This window comes from Chrysochloris asiatica, unplaced genomic scaffold (genome assembly GCF_000296735.1).
Source record: "Chrysochloris asiatica unplaced genomic scaffold, ChrAsi1.0 scaffold00194, whole genome shotgun sequence".
NCBI classification, from domain to species: Eukaryota; Metazoa; Chordata; class Mammalia; order Afrosoricida; family Chrysochloridae; genus Chrysochloris; species Chrysochloris asiatica.
In genome coordinates, this window is record NW_006408712.1 from 572,184 (window position 1) to 585,501 (window position 13,318).

A 13,318-nucleotide genomic window follows, 5' to 3' on the forward strand; every position below is an offset into this window, starting at 1 on the left:
TCTTGCTTCTGCCACAAATTCCCCCAAGCTGTGAGCCTTCCAACCTTCTAAGTATTCCTTTATATGTGGTTCAGAGTTCTGGGATCATCCCCTGAGCCTGCTTGGTCGGGTATTCTGTGTCGTTGTTGGCGGAGCTCTCTGCTATACATCCACACGATCTGCCATCTTGTTTGTTCTCTAAACTCACTAGTGAAAATTTGTAAGCCAATCACTTTGTGCCTTTACAGTCCCTCCCCCCATTTTAAGTAGCCAATGTCTAAGTTGCCCATTCCTATCAACCCTGTGTACAGAAGGGATGGGAATGATCCTTGCTGTAAAGATTCTTTCCCTCTTGGTTGGTATTTTAAGATACTACATCCGTAAGTATAGACCCAGTTCATCAGATTGTACCTATTTACATATCTTTAAAATTTTGTCCCCTTCCTCCTTTCCTTCCTCTAGTTGGGTTCTGAACATTGACCCATTGAAGCTAGGTCCAGTGGGCACTATCTGCAAGTTTGGACACCCTTGTGCATATCCCCTCATATCAACTGACACTTTACTCTCAGCTCTAGCCCTGTGTGGCCTGCCTTTGTTCATGGGCTCAGGAGTTTCCAGGTCTCACTGTATTTCAGGCCATCCAGCTCTCACCATACTCCAGGTGGATGGGGGTTTATGTAACTTGGTTGGACTACGACCCTCTCTTCATTGCTGCTTTTCCCCCACTTCCTTTCAGCAGCAGACCAATGTGGTCGCTAGCAAGCTTACATGCCTGCTTGTGTATGTCCTTTGAGTTTCAGTCTTTGGAGGGGTTTTATCCTGAACGGACTTGATTGCTTTGCCTTGATGGCTCTCAGAGAACAATTTGCCTGTACTTGTAGTAGCCAATCAGACTGCTGTTTTTTTCACTGCTGGTCTTTCAAAGAAGTATATTCTGTTCCTCTAGCTGTTCTGGAATGGTCTTCTTGCTTTTCAAGTGGGATTTTCCTATCTCACAAGGTTCTGGATGGGGATTATCTATCTGTACTTTTAATAAGCATAGAATTACTTTTGTTTTTCTACTGGGTTTGTTTTTAAGATTTTGTTTGAAGAGAGGGTTCTGAGCCTAAGAGAGTTTGTGAAGTACTAGTATACGCTGCAATTGAGCCATGTAACTTTCAGAGCCAAGAGAGAATTTGACAAAACATGAGGAAGTTTGGAAAGGAAACCAGCTGAGATCTTTCAGGGTGGCCAGAGAGATAGATGGCAGCAGTTAGTACCTGAAGTGGCCACTGTTGAATATTTTGACTACAAGGAAGAATGGGTTTCTTAAGTAGTAAAAACATTAATTACTAGGATGTGACCTTGAAGGATATTAATATTTAATCTTTTAAATATTTGCCCTTAGCTCCTAGAGTTAAGTAAGCACAAGTCAAAAAGTGTTGCTAGGGATTCAGATCATACACACACAGTTCTTTTCCCAAACAAAACATGTTTAAACATATCCCTGTTATCAGTAGATGGCTTCAGACAAATTCTCTTATAAGTACACTTGTCTTGCTGTGGTGCTGTGGACTAAGCACTGGACCACAAGGTTGGTTTGACCCACAAGGTTGTCAGTTCAAGCTCATCAGCTGCTCCTTGGAAACCCTACACGGTTGGTATGAGTTGAGACCAACACGATGGCACTTAAAATACCCCAACAAATCTTGATGGGGTTATCTTAAAAAAAAAAAAAAAAGGTCCAAGCAAAACAGGGGATTCTAAGGGAATCTGCTGGGCCACTTAAATGCACGGTAAAGATGTCAGCTCAAGAGGTCATAGTGACTGTTTTTTGGAATTCCAAAGAGTAATCTTTTTTCAAAGTGCACAGGACCATCACAGGAGCTTATTAGGTAGAAATTTTAAGAAAACTAAAAATTGCACTGATGAGAAAATGTCAGGAAAGTGGTGCTGAAGGATTCCTTTCTATCATAGCAGTGTATCTGCCCATTCTTTGAAAGTAGCAAGGCCTGCACTTTGAGCATTTCCTTGGGAAACCCTATGCCATGTACCCTACAGCCCTGGTCTTGGTCTTTCAGGTTTTTTTTGGTTCCCAAAACTCAAAGAACATTTAAAAGGAACATGATCTGAGTCTCTCAAGGATGCCAAATGCAGTTTTGATATGGGATAAACCAGAGTGCAGATTATTCACAGAAGAGATAGAGGGAAACACTGCTTTTAGAAGCATACAGACCTAGGTGGAGGATATGTCAAACAGTAGTTTCACATTTTGATATTTTTGTATAATAAGTTAAGGCTTTTATGATATTGTAGCAATACTTTATTTACTCACATTTGTTAAATAGAATAAATTTGAAGGTAAAATTGCTAAATCCAAGTTTTTCATGTGTGCGTGTCTCCATCCTATAAGAGGCAAGAAATAAGTTTGCCAGAAGGTACTGCTGATTGCTTTCATCACAATTCTTTATTTGATAAAGGAAAAAGCAGTACATTTGGGGAAAAATAAGATAAACTATGAGAAGTAAGTTTGATGAAGTAACTAGTGTACATGCTGTCTTAGTTAATTCTCACTCTAGCACAAGTTCCTTATCTAGGTTCTGACCAGTAGCCATCTACAGACTGGCAGCAAGTCCACAGTTTGGGGTAAAGTGCTGTCAGCTTGGTTCCCACCCTTAGTGACTCTGTACAGGCTTTCCAGGAAATGGTTGGTGAGCCTGAACAGCTGACCTTGCAGTTCAAACTGGCTTTGCAGTCAAGCACATTAACCCACAGTGCCACACTAGGATTCCAGTCCATACTTTTAGTAGCGCTGAAGTATGAGAGTCTTTTCAGAAAGCACAGTAAAATTACATGTCAATCCTGATGTTCTCTCACATGACTAAATAATTTATTGTTTCTGGCAGTTCTACATGCTGAATTCAAGATCTACAGACAGAGTATTACAGTGGGAAAGAATTGATTGCCAAGGAACTCCTCCATCATCAAAGGACAAACTTGGTGTCTGGGTGTATAAAAACAAGTGAGTTAATAGGACTATATGATTTATATGTGGAAAGTGGTTTAGCTATTAATCATGGATGTACCTCAGAGCTGTTATGAGCATTAAGTAATACATGAAAACACTCAACATAGCACCTGAAAAAAAGTTAAGGACTCAGCACATGTTAGTCATTGTTTTAATAATCATTTTCATATACTTGTATTATATAGCATATAAGAAAAAAAAATCCTTTGAATTTTTATAGTGTATTGATTTTCTACCAAATAGGTTAATTTTTTTTGGAGGGTATGGATATTTACCTGAAGATAAAGCACTGGGAAATTTTGAATTTGATGAAACATCTTTTTGGGTAAGTGAAATTTCATGTTTACATGAGGTCTACTTAGTATGTGTTTTTCACTTTTGCTGTGGGTTCTGTTCAGTTTGCCTTGCTAACCAAATAGCAAGTTATAAATTTATATTTGTAAAAGAACTTAGACATTCTTATTTTTCCTAGAATTCTACTCATCCAAGAGGATGGAATGATCATGTACATATTTTAGACACTGAAACGTTTACCTGGAGCCAGCCTGTAACTACTGTGAGTTACTGAAGGGTAATTATTAAGGCAAGGTGCTTAGATTTAAATGGGGATATAAGGATTTGGGACTGGGGAGTCTTGGTGTAGTGATGTACGATAAGCACTGGACTGCGAATTACAAGGTCAGTGGTTCAAACTCACCAGCTGCTCCTTGGAAACAACTCCATGGCATTTAACAAAAAAGAGTTGAGTCCTCAGATAGTGCAAAGGGTTAATGGGCTACTAACCTAAAGGTGGAGTCCTGGTGTGGTGCTATGGGTCAATGCGCTGGACTGCAATGTCAGTTTGAACCACAAGGTCGGCAGTTTAAGCTCACCAGCTGCTCCTAGGAAACCCTGTACAGGGTCACTATGGGTCAGAACCAACTCCGCAGCAGTATTTTACATGGTAGTTATTGTTTACATTTAAAGAAATGACCTAGTATTAGATTGGAACTTCAGTTCCTCAAATACAAAATTTCTTTCCCACTGAATCAGATTTTTTATGAGGAGGCTTCAAAAAGTTTTTGGGAAAATTGTTTTATCATTCAATTCCATTTTTATACATATAGCCCCCTCAGAATGTACTACCTTGCCCTTTAAGGGCAAAAAAAATTAAAGCATTTGATTGATATATTAACCAGTCTGTTTGTTAATATATCTCAAAGATTAAAACCCCAAGTTTTGGTAGTCAGCCTTTGTACTGCATTGTCTAGAAGTTTTGTGCTTCAGTTTAAAAGTTGAAGTGTCTTGCAAATTGTAGCATGTTTAAAGACCAAAGACCATTTCTTTGTGGTAGTTTCCCTGCATTTATAAAAAAAAGGTCACTTATACTGCATTGACTTTTTTAACAGGGTAAAGCACCTTCACCTCGTGCTGCCCACGCCTGTGCAGCTGTTGGAAACAAAGGCTTTGTGTTCGGAGGCAGATACCGAGTAAGTATGGAATAGTTTCCATGACTTGTTTTTGAATTATTCAAAATGGTAACTTTAAGTATCCTTTTTTAGGATGCTAGAATGAATGACCTTCACTATCTTAATCTGGATACATGGGAGTGGAATGAATTGTAGGTATCACTTAAGATTTATTTTAGAAAAGTTATAAAAAATAATTCAGGTTTTTTTCCTATTCTCTAGCAGTGTGTGCATATACATACATACATACATACATGTTTACATATTAAATTTTACAACTACATATTTAAATAAATAAACACTAAATCTTTAAGAAATTCTATCTTCATTTTTATCTTGCCAGTTTCTATTAACTGTGTGTGTGCGTGGCATATAGCAGATGCTCATGTTGGTTGAACAGATCTAAAGTTGACACTGCCTTCAGAGAAAACAATTCAGTCTAAAGCATATATTCCTTTACATCAAGAAGCATTTGTAAAGTCTTTTAACAATTCCATAAATATTTTAAGAAAACTTCTTCAACCCATATTTCCCTGCATTATATACAATAGCTTCTTTTAAACATAGATATTGTAACTTAGCTATTGTTTTCAGAATTCCACAAGGCATATGTCCAGTTGGCCGATCTTGGCACTCACTCACACCAGTTTCTTCAGATCATCTTTTTCTCTTTGGAGGATTTACCACTGATAAACAGCCACTAAGTAAGTCTTTAACAATGACCCTGGATAGGGTTTCCAAGGAGTGGCTGGTGGGTTTGAACCACCAACCTTGTAGTTAGCATTCTACTGCTTATTCTGATAGCTATGGGAAAAATATATATTTTATATGTTCTAGAGCATTATAGAGTTGGTTGGAAGGTTTGCTATTAATTGGGATTCTATAAACATATCCATTAATTGTTCTCATACTATTCTATAAATATCCATTCTCTTCCTTCTAAAAGGCCCTCTGAGGAGCTATAACATCAGGGATTTTACTTAACTGTTGTAGAGAAAAAAAAGAAATACACTTTCTCTACTCATAATCTAGCTTATTACCGTACCCTTTAAATATTACATTGACAGACTAATAGTTTTTTTTTTTTTTTCTTTGTTTCAATTAGGTGATGCCTGGACTTACTGTATCAGTAAAAATGAATGGATACAGTTTAATCATCCCTACACTGAAAAACCAAGGTATGAACTACTTAAATTACTGAGCCTCTATAGTGTGCAAGCTCACCAGCTGCTTCTTGGAAACCCTATACACGGTCACTATGTGTTGGAATCGAGTCGACAGCAAGTAACAACAACATAATGTGCAAGACTGAAAAGGATGTTTTGGTTGCGTTAAATCCATTACTCTTATGAAGAGCCTAGCATTCACTAAGATTTTATTTCATGCTTTTTCAAAGAAAGCAAAACCAAAGTTATCTTATTATAAATGCCTTCTTCTCCATTATTGGTGAATGAATAGGGCTGAAATCTGTTTTTTTGTCTTTTACCTTAAAATTATTAACACAGTTACTTGATATGAACTACGTCTAGGTTTTCAAAAAGAAGGGAAAGGGAGAATTCAAAAACCATAAAGAATGTACATGGGGGTAAAAAAAAAAATCAAGAAGGTTCTGCTATAGTTGTGCTATTGTTGTTGTTGTTAAGTGCCGTTGAGTTGGTTCCGACCCATAGCGACACCCTGTACAGGTTTCCGAGGGTGTAAATCTTTACAGGAGTAGAAAGTCTCATCTTTCTCCCGTGGAGCGGCTGGTAGTTTCGAGCTGCTGACCTTAAGGTTCGCAGCCTGATTCGTAACCACTACGCTACCAGAGCTACCTACAGTTGTGCTATACTACAAAATTAATTTAGAATTTAAATTACTAAGAGAGAAATAGGTCTTTTAAATATTTGTTCCTAAATTAGTTATTTTTTTAGTTTTGATTAAATAGAATTGTTAACCAAGATTGCCAAAGGAGAGGATACAGTAAAATTTTTGTTTAAAATACATTTAGATAGGTTTATGTACCTGTTCTTTAATACATGTTCTTTTAATACATTTGCCAGACTTTCAGCATTCCTCCAATGTTTTGTGCAAGACATTTAGTCTTATTTCTGGAAAGGGGCCTGAGCAGCTGATATAGATCACTAAGACATGGGGAACAGAACATCCCATTCATAATACTCATTGCCTACATAAAGCTACAAAAAAAAAATCAATGTCAAAAGATATTCTCTCTCTAGCTATTTTTGCTTTTTACCATTATGTTTGGTCTGAACTCTCAAAGATCTTGTTGTATCCTATTAGCTCTATTGTAGAGTGTAAACAGTAAGTTTTTTCAAACTTACTTTTTGTTTTAATTGTAGGTTATGGCATACAGCTTGTGCCAGTGATGAAGGAGAAGTAATAGTTTTTGGTGGGTGTGCCAATAACCTACTTGTCCATGACAGAGCTGTAAGTATAGCACACTGTGTTAAGAGGGCACTTTGTAGTATTACTTTGTGAAGCACCTGTTTTATATGTTGTATCTTTCAGGCACACAGTAATGAAATACTTATATTTTCAGTCCAACCAAAATCTCTTGTAAGGTAAGTAACTTTTACTTGGTACTTTCAAGATTTTGAAAAATCAGGTTTATGTGTCATTTCAGGGCAATAATGAATCTTAAATTATTACCCCCCCACCCCCCAAAAACATATTAACTTCTATAAACTTTTTTGGGGGGTGAGGGTAATTTTAGACTCACTATTGCTCTGAAATGATCTGAACTGTAAATGCAATCAATCATTTTCTCCTCCCTATTCTCTTTCAGGCTAAGCTTAGAAGCAGTTATTTGCTTTAAAGAAATGCTCGCCAACTCATGGAATTGCCTTCCAAAACACTTACTTCACAGTGTTAATCAGAGGTTTGGTAGTAACAACACTTCTGGATCCTAAGGCCTCTTATCACATTGCATGGACAGTAATTCTGTAAACATTGGAATGGTATCATTTGTATAATTGTATGCATTGTAGTTTGCAATATTATTTTAAATGTGCATGTGAATGGCCTAGAGAACCTATTTTTGTGTCTGAGAAGTTTAAATGTATTTAATACCAATAATTGTCCTCTGTTAAAGCAAGAGAAATTTAATACTGAGGCTTTTTACCTTAAGAAATTGTAGAAACATCACTATCAAAGTAATGAAGTTATTTTTCAGCCTCACATTGTAACTGTAACAGGATTGGTTTTTAAGGGGAAAAAAGTGCTCTTGTGAAGAAAGAAAACTGGGGAGTGAACAACAGCTGTAACTCATGAAAGCATGGAACTAATGTGAGACTTTTCTCCCCATGAGTTCAGTTCAGTTAGAAGACTAGCCAAAGCCTAAAAGGGAAGAAATTAAGATTAAAAAGTGATGGTGTATAAATGCACAGGAATTATCAGTCCTTTATATATCTGACAAGTATAGATAGATGAGGGCTGAAAGAAATACATTCCGTCACTCCTCAGGGTTTTCAAGATACTAAGCTAAAGTTCAGCTGCCCTCCCCACACAAAATAAAACACTACTGTGATTAGCCTAAGTAATATATATATATATATATATATATATATATATCCATGTATTAAGACTTCATATTATATACATAATATCAAGTAAATAGTCAAGCAACTGAGCCACTTCACTATTCAATTTTTTTACAACATGAAATGCATACTTAGATTTAACCTCCCAAATTTCAAGTAAATAGGGAAATAACTACAGTTGTATACAATTTTAGTATTTAAATATTTTAGGAAATCCTACCATAGTGTTTCTTCTATATAAAACTGGAAAAAAAAACAAACCAAGAGTAAGTCCTTTTGGCGAATAGAGAGCACGGCAATCTTTAGTTCATTATTTAAATTCGGAAGTCTTGTTGTTGTTAACGTTGTTGTTACATGGTCTTTTTCATCTTTCAGTTTCCAAAAGACTACATAAAATTGGCTCTTCTCAAATATTTTATGATCTCATTTTAGCTATTTCTTTTTTGCATTCAGAAGATTGGGTGCAGATACTTTCACTTTGCCAGGAATATTTCTTGATAAATCTGTGTCCTAAAAAGAGAAAAGTACTGAGTATCCTTCAAATTCTACATGGTTTTGTGTATTACTAAACAATTTTGTATACTCTGCTGTCAAAAGAAAGACATTTCCAAAATTCTCAGCAGAAATGATTTTCTTCTTTTACGGGTTTAGCTAAGAGAGCAATTTACGCCATGAAGTAAGAGCGAACACTGAAAACTCTAATTACTAACTTTTTATTGTACCACCAATCTCCACAGAGTGCTGGAAGAAAACTTTACCTTTACACTGCGGAATAAATCTTTTTCTCTTGTAGTTGCTTCTTTAGAATGCATGAAACTATTTAAAGCTGTTTTTGCAGCTGTAAACAGAAAATAGAAAATCTGTTTGTGTTCATCCACAGAAGTGTTTAAAATTACAATATAAAACTAAATTTAAAAATACCTTTTCCCTTTTTCTGAACTCCAGGAGTAAGCTTCACTTTGTATCTTTAAAAAGGAATCACATGATAGATTTTTATAAAACAATTCATAAAAGTCATTATTGTATCAGCTGTTATGAGTGAACTAATGGTTACTTACTTATAGTTTGCCATGATGGTATAAGGGGCACATATTGGAATGGCAAACAGTAGAATATCTTCGGGATGTGGCTGCCCTGTCAAAGAATCTAACAGATTTTCCTAAAAGAGGAAAATAAAAGTAATTTATACCAACCTTAAAAAAGGAAAACCTAGAAACATGATTACATGTACCCTTTTATGAATACATACTTCTCTCCAGAGTTGTATACCAAAGATTTTTCAATATTCTTTAGTAATAATTTTTGCATAGGATCTATGATGAGCAATGAGACCAATGATTTTCAAAATACCACCTGGAAAAAACTGGTTACGAGCTGCAGAAACTAACTGGATTAAATGTTGCACAATAATAGTAACATATAATATATAAAGTCCACTGGGTAAAAACAGGACTGGTATCTGGCTAGACAGTGGCTCTCAACCAGGCGGGATTTTGTGCTATCGACCGAAGACATTTTTTGTTTTCACAATTGAGGGGAAACATCCTCCAGACACCTAGTGGATGGATAGAGGCAGGAAAATAGTAAACATCTTACTTACAATGCATGGGATAGTTCACCACAACAAAGAATTATTGATCACAAAAACATCAAAAGTGCCACAGCTAAAAATAACTTTGGGTTATTCTTATGGAGATATCCTTGAAGTACTTAAGGAGTTCCCAGATGATGGGCTAAAAAAGATTTGGCCCTATTTGTCTAACGAGTAAATTTAAATTTAGGACAAAATGCTCAGGATGGAAGTATAGAATTTACCATGTGCTAGAACCTAAAATGCTTTACATATATTATTTTAGTTCTTAAAAGAATTCTCTTGGTAGGTCCAATTATTATCTCTATATTTTAGATGAGGAAATTGAGGCACAAAGAATGACTTGAAAGCTACACTGTTACACATATCGAGTAAAGCTGAGCCATATCAGACAAGTTTGATGAGTCTGCAGTCTGAGGCTTTTTAAATTTCAACTTAATTAGAAGATTTGTGACAAATATCCTGGGAACTGGATGCAATGAGTGTTGCAGTGGAAATTCAAATACAAAACCATACCTCATTTCCCTGTTGATCCAGATCTTGCTCTTCCTGCTCCAAACATATAAAAAGAAAAAGTCAGCTGTAACTTAAAGTAAGTCCCATATCATTAAACCATAAGGAGAAAGAAACAGTGGTGTAACAAGACTCACAATCTAACCCACAGGTCAGGGGCCCTAAGGTTGTGTTCTTCAGTGTCCTAAGACCTTGAAGTAGATTAATTTGTATGTGTATGTTTTTTAATTTTTCAGAAAGCAATGCCATTCAAGAGAAAAAAGTTCACTGAAATTTAAAGAAAAAAGACTTCACATAACAGATACACTAAAGCAGAGAACATTATAAGGGAGAGATTAAAATGACCACTTGATTTATTTGCCAATGGAAAAGAAAATGCTTACTTACCCAAGAAAAAATTTACCCAGCAATAGCTTACCCATGAAAAGAACATTCACAATACCTCTCACGAACATTTTCAGTACAGAGTTTAAAGAACATGGGAATAAAATAAAAATTCAACAGCAAAAATGATGTTATTTAAAATGTTACTTAAAAATACTGTTCAGCAGGGAAAATATAGTAATATAAAATCCCCATAAGCTTTACCTTCACAGTTATAACTCAAGCTTTAATTGCCTAAACAAAACAATCTGCTTATGAAAATTGTTCATTTTAAACAGGTTTATAAAAAACTAAATCCTTTGCTCAAAAAATGCAAGATGTAGAAGAAGATTCACACAAGATAATTAAGACCTGCTGAATTTAGTCAAAAGTAGTTGGCATGTAACTGTGTAGTTACCTTCAACATTATGTACAATATATACAAGGGGTCTTCAAAGGTTTGCAGAAAAATGGAATTAAAAGACAATGAATTTTTTTCACGAACTTTTTGAAGCCCCTTCATATTTCTATATATAGCACAACCTAGAGACATGAAAATTCCATTTTTTTCTCATCTTCAAATTCATTGCTTTAACTTAATGAAATCAGTTCCCACCAGAATTCAATAAAGCTCCCTCCATAAAACTTAAGAGGTGGGATCTGAAGTTTTTAGGAAGTGTTATTATATCATGGAATTCTTACGTGAACTTTTTAAAGTCTTCTCATATTTTCTAAAAGCTAGTGGTAACTTTTAAAAAGCTGTCAACACTATCATTTTAATGTGTAGACACTACAATTTTAGTCTTCTTACAGGCTGTATTTCTAAGATGACTTTCCATCACAAATAGGCTTTAACCAACGTCATCCTAGTTTTGAAGGTTGATCACCCTAACTAAGTTAAAAGACTTACCTTGTCATCTTGTGGATCGTCAATAGCCAAGTCTTTTAACTCAGGACTTAGAACCTCTATGGAAGGAGTTTCTTTCTTAATGCTGTCAGAAACCTTTGGCCCACCTCTTGGTCTCTGGGGCTGTTTCTTCACAGGTTCATCTTTTGTTTTTCCTTTCTTCCCCTTCTTCCCTTTTTCTTCTTTGTTTGAACCTGCAGACTTCAGTTCATACAGAAAATATTGGTATTATCATTATCAATATTTGTTAGTGCCTTTGAGTCAGTTCTGATTCACAGTGACCCGGTATAAGGTTTCCAAGAATTAGCTGGTGGGTTTGAACTGCTGACTTTGTGGTTAGCAGTCAAGTGCTTATCCTGCAATTTAATATTAAACATTTGTTAAATATCCAACATTTAACCTTGTGACTTGTGCAGTTTTCAGTTTAAACTCAGCAGCTGCTTTGTGGGAGAAAGATGAGGCTGTCTGCTCCTGTGAAGATTTACAGTCTTGACCCTGCTTTACAGGGTCGCTGTGAATCAGAATCAACTCGAAGGAAGTCAAGATGGGTTTGGTGTGCATTTAAAAGCCAAAGTTCAAAAAAATGTTTTTGGATATTACTTACCCCCAGCAATTTCATGATAAGTTCACGTTCTTCTTCATCTTGGTCTTTGTATTTTTCCTTCATTTTTTTCATTTTACTCTACAAAAACAAAAATTGGTCTAATAACTTCAGTAGTAAAAATTGTCAACAAATACAGAGAAGCTTCAAAAAGGTTTGTGGAAAACTTGAATTAAAATATACGGAATTTTTCCATGAATTTTCTGAAGTTACCGCATATGTAAAGAAAAGGTAAAGTTTTAATTATTTGTCAAAAATTGAGCAAGACACCCATTATAAGCTAATCTAATGATCTTACTTATTGAGCACAAGACACCGTCATATAATAGTGAGGTAGTAGTTGTGAAGTGTTGTTGAGAGTTGGTTCTGACTCACAGCAACTCCATATAGCGTTTCCAAGGCTTGAATCTTTGCAGGAGCAGAAAAGCCTCAACTTAGACCTCTGTATCACTCTTCCACATAGAGGTTACAGAGATGCGTAAAATACAGTCCTCACTCTCAAGTGAATTACCATCTGGTAGAAAGACCAACAAAAAGAAGTAATGATAAATTGATGTGGCACCGTTTTAAATTCCAGGAGCACAGTGGCTCCATTGGATAAACACTACTGCAAGCCACAAGGCCAGCAGTAGTTCGAGTCTATCAGCTGCTCTGTGGGAGAAAGCTGAAGCTTTCTGCTCCCATGAGGATTTAAAGTCTTGGAAACTGTATACAGGGGTCGCTATGAGGTGGAACTGATTCAACAACACTTAACAAAATTTAAAATTCCAAAGGAGAGTTACAAACATTATTGCAAAGTAAGAAAATTTAGAGGAAGATCTTGGACAAAAACTATGGGAAGAAATACAGCAAGAGCTTTATAGACCTCTACAATAAAGATAGACACCAAATGTAACAGACACAAATGAAACTCCTGGAACCCCAAACTTCAGAGGAAAGGTTAGAGAAGTGGACTGAGTGCTTGCAGGGAGCAGAAGCTGAGCAGGAATGGCGAGAGGAGACTGACTGGTGAACTGCTGGCCAGGTGCAGTATGACCATCTTGAACTTTTGTGAGCAGCTTTGGTGACAAGTGGTGGCCTGGAAGAGCAAATTCATGTAGATGACAGGAAAGGTGCAATTTCTTCATTTTCTACCACACACTCCTGGTAACTCACCTGAGGGTTAGCTAGTTCCTACCATCATCCATCTCTAGTCCTACCCCTGCTCTCTGGAAGTTTGAACCCGTGTTGTTGTGAGCCATGCCAGTGTGAGATGAGGGCTGGCTGGTGTGTTTGAACTGAAGACCTAGAGATTCACAGAGAAGTGGCAGAGACATGGAAACTTCTTAAGACATAACCTAACACTTGTCCCCTGAGTCTACAGTCAT

The 13,318-nt window shown here is 36.2% G+C and overlaps 2 protein-coding genes across 3 annotated transcripts in view; one reads left to right on the plus strand and one right to left on the minus strand.

Moving 5' to 3' along the window:
* Positions 1–7,509, plus strand: part of KLHDC2 (kelch domain containing 2) — a 25,843-nt gene extending 18,334 nt beyond the window's left edge. Inside the window, exons 4-13 of the mRNA XM_006872329.1 lie at positions 2,865–2,980; positions 3,230–3,311; positions 3,459–3,542; positions 4,375–4,455; positions 4,528–4,586; positions 5,029–5,138; positions 5,540–5,612; positions 6,777–6,864; positions 6,946–6,998; positions 7,223–7,509. Of these exons, the coding sequence (XP_006872391.1) occupies positions 2,865–2,980; positions 3,230–3,311; positions 3,459–3,542; positions 4,375–4,455; positions 4,528–4,586; positions 5,029–5,138; positions 5,540–5,612; positions 6,777–6,864; positions 6,946–6,998; positions 7,223–7,346 (870 nt within the window). The 3' untranslated portion in view covers positions 7,347–7,509. The remainder of the gene's footprint in view (positions 1–2,864; positions 2,981–3,229; positions 3,312–3,458; positions 3,543–4,374; positions 4,456–4,527; positions 4,587–5,028; positions 5,139–5,539; positions 5,613–6,776; positions 6,865–6,945; positions 6,999–7,222) is intronic.
* A 577-nt stretch (positions 7,510–8,086) lies between these two features.
* The window catches only part of NEMF (nuclear export mediator factor), a 73,352-nt gene continuing 68,120 nt past the window's right edge, over positions 8,087–13,318 (minus strand). For both annotated transcript variants that reach the window (XM_006872331.1, XM_006872330.1), the window contains 7 exons: positions 11,955–12,032; positions 11,354–11,551; positions 10,084–10,116; positions 9,035–9,135; positions 8,898–8,941; positions 8,735–8,814; positions 8,087–8,486 (listed from right to left, as the gene is read on the minus strand). In XM_006872331.1, the coding sequence (XP_006872393.1) occupies positions 8,409–8,486; positions 8,735–8,814; positions 8,898–8,941; positions 9,035–9,135; positions 10,084–10,116; positions 11,354–11,551; positions 11,955–12,032 (612 nt within the window). In that variant the 3' untranslated portion in view covers positions 8,087–8,408. The remainder of the gene's footprint in view (positions 8,487–8,734; positions 8,815–8,897; positions 8,942–9,034; positions 9,136–10,083; positions 10,117–11,353; positions 11,552–11,954; positions 12,033–13,318) is intronic.